Consider the following 6,000-nt stretch of genomic DNA (forward strand, 5'->3'; position numbering starts at 1 on the left):
GACTTCTCTCAATGTCCCGAAGTGCAAAGATAACCACAGATGGTGCAGAGTCCTAATGCCACTTCTTGTGTTTGAGAGTTGGTTTCAGCAAGACCATATGGTTAGAACGTATGTAACATCTATTCCAACTTCTTTCCCTGTTGCAATCTGCACTCCTCAAGCTCCTTTATTGTTGGGATGAAAACATCTAAGCATCTGCTCACTTGTAGCCTTCAAAGAAGCAAAGTAGAAGCTGTTAAGATCTCTGTACCTCATTTGCTCTTTTTGTCCACTAATGGGCCTACACCACCTACTCCCTCCTGTGGCTGATGCATCTGCAGAATCTTAATTCCTTTTATGCCTGTGATAGTTGTAGCTTGTTTCATGAGGCAGATTCCTCTTCCCTCATCTTTTCTGTATTCCCTTCCCTCACAGTGCCTCCCCAGAGGATCTTGCCTACTTGCCCCTTGAATTTATTGCAGTCTTCATGTCTTACCAACATCAAGTCTGCTATTCTCTTTTTTTTTTTTTTGAAGCATATGCTGACTTACCTTATCCCTTCAAACCATTCTCACCTCACTACAGATAAGTTAAATTTACTCTTTACTCTCAACAGACCCTTAGCATTTTCAGCTATGGATAGGGCCACATCTGCAGGCACTACATTCTCATTAAAACAAACCCTTTACAGGAACAAATGAACAGTGAGAACAAACAGCTGTTAAGAATGGTAAAATGCAAACTGTCTATGTGGAAATAAACACAAGGCAGAAAAGCGGATCAGGAGAAAAGCAGATTAAGTTTGGACATGGTTTGGAGAGAGGCACTTGCAGTGGAATACCTCAGGGATAGTTTCTCAGCAACAGTGTCTGTCAGTCTGGAAGCTGGACTGATTATTCAGATCAGAACTCTGTCAGAAAGGAGTTATCCCTAGCTGCTTGAAAAACAGACCAATACTAGCTGTGAGCGCTGCCTATGGATGCCAACATCAGCATTAAATAGCCATAAGTGAAAAGAATTACAAACTCATGATTAATATGAGCTAAAATAAGTGACCACCTAAAGTGACTTGTTCTCACTTTAGAAGTACAGAGGCATTTCTCTGAACAGCCCAAGCAAAGCAAAGCAGCTGCAGTGTAGAACTTAAGGGCCAGGCAAAGGATGACAACACAGACTGACTCACATGCTCGAGCAGGGGAGGATTCTGGGACTGCTATTTAGCTCACGTTAGAGCTTGGATCAGAGAGCAAAAATCAGCTAGGTTAGTGCCCAAATAGAAAGGTTAGCTGCCTTCGTAAGAAAACTGACATCACAAACAAGGAGTAGTCAACAACAGAAACAAGATGTTAAATTTTGTGAATAGCTGCTTCAGGTTACCACATTAAACTGTCACACACCTTAGACGTCGCCCTAGATTCAAAGTACCTTTCTTTAATCTGTATCACTTGTCTTGTTGGCTGGAACGAATCCCAGCCCTTACCAAAATACCCAGATCTTGCAGTGCTATCCACCATTGTTAGAGGACTACCCTAAATTAACTCACCTGAATTTGAGCTGGGAGATTGTCTTTAACTAGACATAACAAGGTCTTTGTGGGTTTTTCTTTGCACATGAGAACCAGCTCCAGATCCATATCATCTTTTATCAGCAAGCCCTTTGCAACCAAGCCAATTCTCATAACACCACACAACGTCCGACCACCTTGATCCCTGGAAATGAAACAATTTGGAGTCATTAAAATGCTATTTTCACACATTCCAAATAATTGCATTATCCTATCACAGGGAGGAGATGAACAGATGGGATTGATGACTGTGCTGAAGGGTGGATCACTGAGCAGAGAAAAGCACAGGCTCCTTTTATGCAAGTAGCTCCTATGAAGAAATTAATTGAAGCACTGATTTGCAATCCATGCAGACACGGGAAGTTGCCTGTCAAGTCACAAAGCACAAAAAAGCCCTAATTCACTATCTGCAGATCTACCAGAAGAGTAGAATAATTAACCTAGAGGAGCTCTCTGGCAGAACTGCTGTTTCCAGAAGTGATCTGAGTTGTCTTTTAGTGATACTCCAGCTTTTAACATGGTGACACACCTTTTCAGCCTTTCTTTTAGTTGTTCCATATATTCAGACTGTAGAACTAGCCTGTCAAGTTTCAGCCCATACTACAAACCGACACGTCAGGAAAGCTGCTAATAAAGTTCTTTCAGGCACAATTTCTTCAACAGCACTGAAGCCTACAGGAAGGGAGGTCAGACTACTAGTTCTTTTTCTCCAGCTGAAGTTTAGGGGAACATTTAAGAGCCACAGTAAACAATTTTTGAAGCAATACAAGAATACTTTAGTTTTGAGTGCTGAAAGACTGCAAGAAGCAGTAGTTTAGTAGGCTAGGATTGCTTAAAAACATCAAGAAAAATGCCAGATATGCACCTTTGAGATAAAACACCAGCTATCGCCACATGATGCATCTCACACCCTGCGGCACCAGCTACTGGCACATCACTGTTGTAAAACCCACAGAAAGAACGTCATCAGGGCGGTGGTACCACCTCAGCCAGAAAGGCAGCATCCCTGCTCACAGCAGCCTTACCGTCCAGAGGAAGGGACTGGATATAAAGAAAACAACTCACTAAACAACCCAAAAACCCCCAAACCAGTCACACTGTGATTGACGGTTATTACATAGATCCTGAGCTTCGCTCAGAAGTACCTTCACCTAATAACTGCACTGTCTTTATCTGTGTATTCAAAATGGAAAGGCAGGAACAAGTGCTTAAACAACAGGCAGAAGAAAAGAAGGAGTGACACAGAAAACAGAGTGGCAATCACTGTCCTTGGAACAGCCAGAAGCAAACTAACAAAAGCTGGTACAAAAGAAAACAACATCTCAACTTCCACCCTGGTACTGCGCTCCTTTAACAGTACTTGGGTGCACGAGTACATGAGAAATGCAGAGCTCCACTAAACATGGTTTGTAACCAGCATCAAGATACTTTAAGTTATATGTTTTTCTACAGTGTAAGCCCCTCTTAGCTTGTAAAGTGATTAGTGAAATAATTTGTCCTGAACAAATGCATAAATAGACAAACTACTTTATATGTGTAATACAGTGATGTTTACAAAAACTGCACTCTACATTTATTAGAGAGCACGAGTGGGAAAACCCCGCACACACATGTGGGACAGCAAGGACAGCTGTCTGAACAGCATTTACTGCAGCCTCGCAATTTTAAGAAAAAAAAAAAAAAATTAAGAATCCATCCTGTATCTATTTTAGCCACATCAGAAGACACCTAAAAATGTCAACAGCAATGCTAGAGAGTCACCACCAAAACAGCACACCATGTACCAAGAGAGACCTTTCTCCAGCAAAACACTGAGCTTCAGTTCCTTCTTCGAGAAGTGACAGAACTTAATTGTCCATCTGTGGAGAAGCAGCTTATCAATCCATGACAATTTTCCTGTGGTGTCAGTACAATCATGCTGCCTTAAACCAATTTATACGTTAATTTATGTAAAAAATCATGATTTCAAGTGTTTTGCTATTCCTATTTGAAACTGTTTCACACCAAAAAAGTGCCATATCACAGCTCAGCTTTACACAAAAATGCCAGTGATCAGACTTGTGTCTGTTAAATATTTATTAGGGAACACAGAAAGCCACAGGCACCAAAACGAGGGATCACTGCCATGCGTGCTTTTCCAAGTCTGTCGTAGATTGGTCTGCGTGCGGCTGAACCGTTCCTGTGTGGAGCAGGATTCTATGTAGGTGGTGCTGCATTTAAACTTCATGCAGAGCAAGCAGTTTCCTTCTATAGCTCCCAAGCCCACAACCTTATCCTAGAGATCATCAAAGACAAGCTTAAATGTTAAGAAAGAAACCTGTGGAAAAACACCACTGGTACACAGAGAACTCGAGTTCTCTGCAGAATCACAACAGTGCAGGGAAACCAGATCAAGCCCTGAATGTCTTCTGCTCCTCCCAGCCACACAGATTTCCTCCGAGTGGCACATCTCATGTTTCTAAGTGGAAGTCCATGCAGGGAGTGAGGTAGAGCAGGACTGCACCTTATTTCCTGAATGCTACTCAATTCAGGAGAGACTTGGAAATAACTAAGAACCACATCACCATGATAAAACTGGAAACAATATTACATACACCGTTATGTGTTTAGGAATAGCTGGTAAATACCATGTAATCACTCTCTCTTGCTTATTAAGCCAGTAAACATATATTATCTTCCTGATTTGGGGTTAGATCTTCCTACGTGACCTGCACTGAATTGTACCTTACTCCAGAAGTTTCCAGTATACGGGGTCTCCATGTCCATCTCTTACTGCTAGAGTAGGCTGTACTTCCCTCATCCCAAAAAGTAAACCACTTTACATATATATTATTTACCAGGACAGCTAAAATTGAAAAAGGCCTCACAAGATTACCTTTCACTGCCATAAAAGGTGTCAGAAAACAAAACAAATACATATGAAAAATACACTTTATCAGTTTTAAGATCAGAACTTACTGGGCAAAGCCCAAGTAGCAGCAGCCTTTCTTAATATTCCATGCATCACTGGAAGGAACCGGAGAGTGCTTTGGCTGCATCTCTAGTGCGAGTTATGCTACAGACAGAACCAGCTTCAGTCCCAGAAGGTTCACAGGAGCAGTATTATATCACAGGAAGAGCAGAGAATTGGAAATCAGATTTTTCAAGTCATGACTAATTGGCTGTTGGTCTCCTGGTGCTTCACTTCCTAATCTGTAACCTGGACAGGCCCTTGCCTGTAGTTGGTAGGTACTTACTTATATTCGCTTAATGTTGCTGAGAAGTTTGTCAGCCAAACGCAACTCTACAGCATCACAGTAAAATAAATAACGAAACAGAGAGCAACTGCTGCCCACATTGGGCTTATTACTATTCCTTGCACTCACCCCATGTGCTCCCACCTCAAGAAGTCCAAATATATCCACTTCCTGCTATGAACATTCATACGCAACAGAATCAAGTAACACTACGACTATTTAGAAGGAACCCATTCAGAGCAGCACAGTGACACATTATGAGGCTCAACTCACTCACTTGGCATTGCTTTCTGCAGCTTCCTCCTTTGCTTCCACATCACCCTCACATTTTGTAGACTTGTTCTTTTCATCCATCCAGTCAGAGACATGTTTAAGGGCACATTCTACTGTTGATACCATGTTCTGGACAGCTTCAAGTTCCTCTGGAGATGGATAAATGGTTGAATGTTTCACCATTACATGGCGGTCATCATTAGCAAAAGATCGGATAGATCTCTGTTACAAAGTGGGAAACAGAGTGGGGAAAAAAAAGAACAGAGTTATTGGATTATCAATAGAAAGACATTGCCTAAATGGGGAATCCTCCCTGAAAGACGTACAAAAGTGTTTTATGACGACCAGTGCTTACAATCATGCATTCTTATCTTTAGTTAAATCAGTTTTAAAAAGAAAAAAGATAAAGCCCACACCAGTGCAAAAATCAGCATTAAGCTGGTAAAACACGTAAGACCGTGGGTGGGTTATATGGTTCCTTATATTTCATGCCAAATTCAACTCTTCTAGAACCCTTTTACTGGCTACTAAGAGAGCGGAGCGCAGTTCATGTTTATGTCTACCAGGCACATCTGGAGCAGAGTTTATGTCTTCTTCAGGATGAGGTAAGTTGTGCTTTAGAGGTACTTTTCCCCATCCACCCGCATGTGACTACAGAAGTCGAGACCACTGGTTAGCTGCGACAGGCAGCTCAAGTTAAGTAAGCTGAATTTCATCTTTGGTTTGGTACGTCCATTGTAAGTGGAAGCTGCAACACTGTCTGCACCAGTCACAAATCAGAAAAGGAGAGAACTTGGCTCTAGGACCAGATAAAACTCCATACGCCCACGTACAGCTGTGGGGGATACAACATGGGGACACGACCTGTAGCATGCATGACTCTCTTTGCAGTGGCTAGAACTGGAGTTTCTACATCTTGTCCTTTCATTAACCCACCCACTCCCCCCC

General features: G+C 42.0%; 1 protein-coding gene across 2 annotated transcripts in view; it reads right to left on the minus strand.

The window, feature by feature from the left end:
• Positions 1-6,000, minus strand: part of STRBP (spermatid perinuclear RNA binding protein) — a 31,479-nt gene that overhangs the window by 22,462 nt on the left and 3,017 nt on the right. For both annotated transcript variants that reach the window (XM_010134223.1, XM_010134224.1), the window contains exons 2-3: positions 5,057-5,274; positions 1,523-1,688 (exon numbers count right to left, since the gene is read on the minus strand). In XM_010134223.1, coding sequence (XP_010132525.1) covers positions 1,523-1,688; positions 5,057-5,274 — 384 coding nt within the window. The remainder of the gene's footprint in view (positions 1-1,522; positions 1,689-5,056; positions 5,275-6,000) is intronic.

The sequence above is a fragment of the Buceros rhinoceros genome, unplaced genomic scaffold (assembly GCF_000710305.1).
Source record: "Buceros rhinoceros silvestris isolate BGI_N320 unplaced genomic scaffold, ASM71030v1 scaffold18244, whole genome shotgun sequence".
Taxonomy (NCBI): Eukaryota; Metazoa; Chordata; class Aves; order Bucerotiformes; family Bucerotidae; genus Buceros; species Buceros rhinoceros.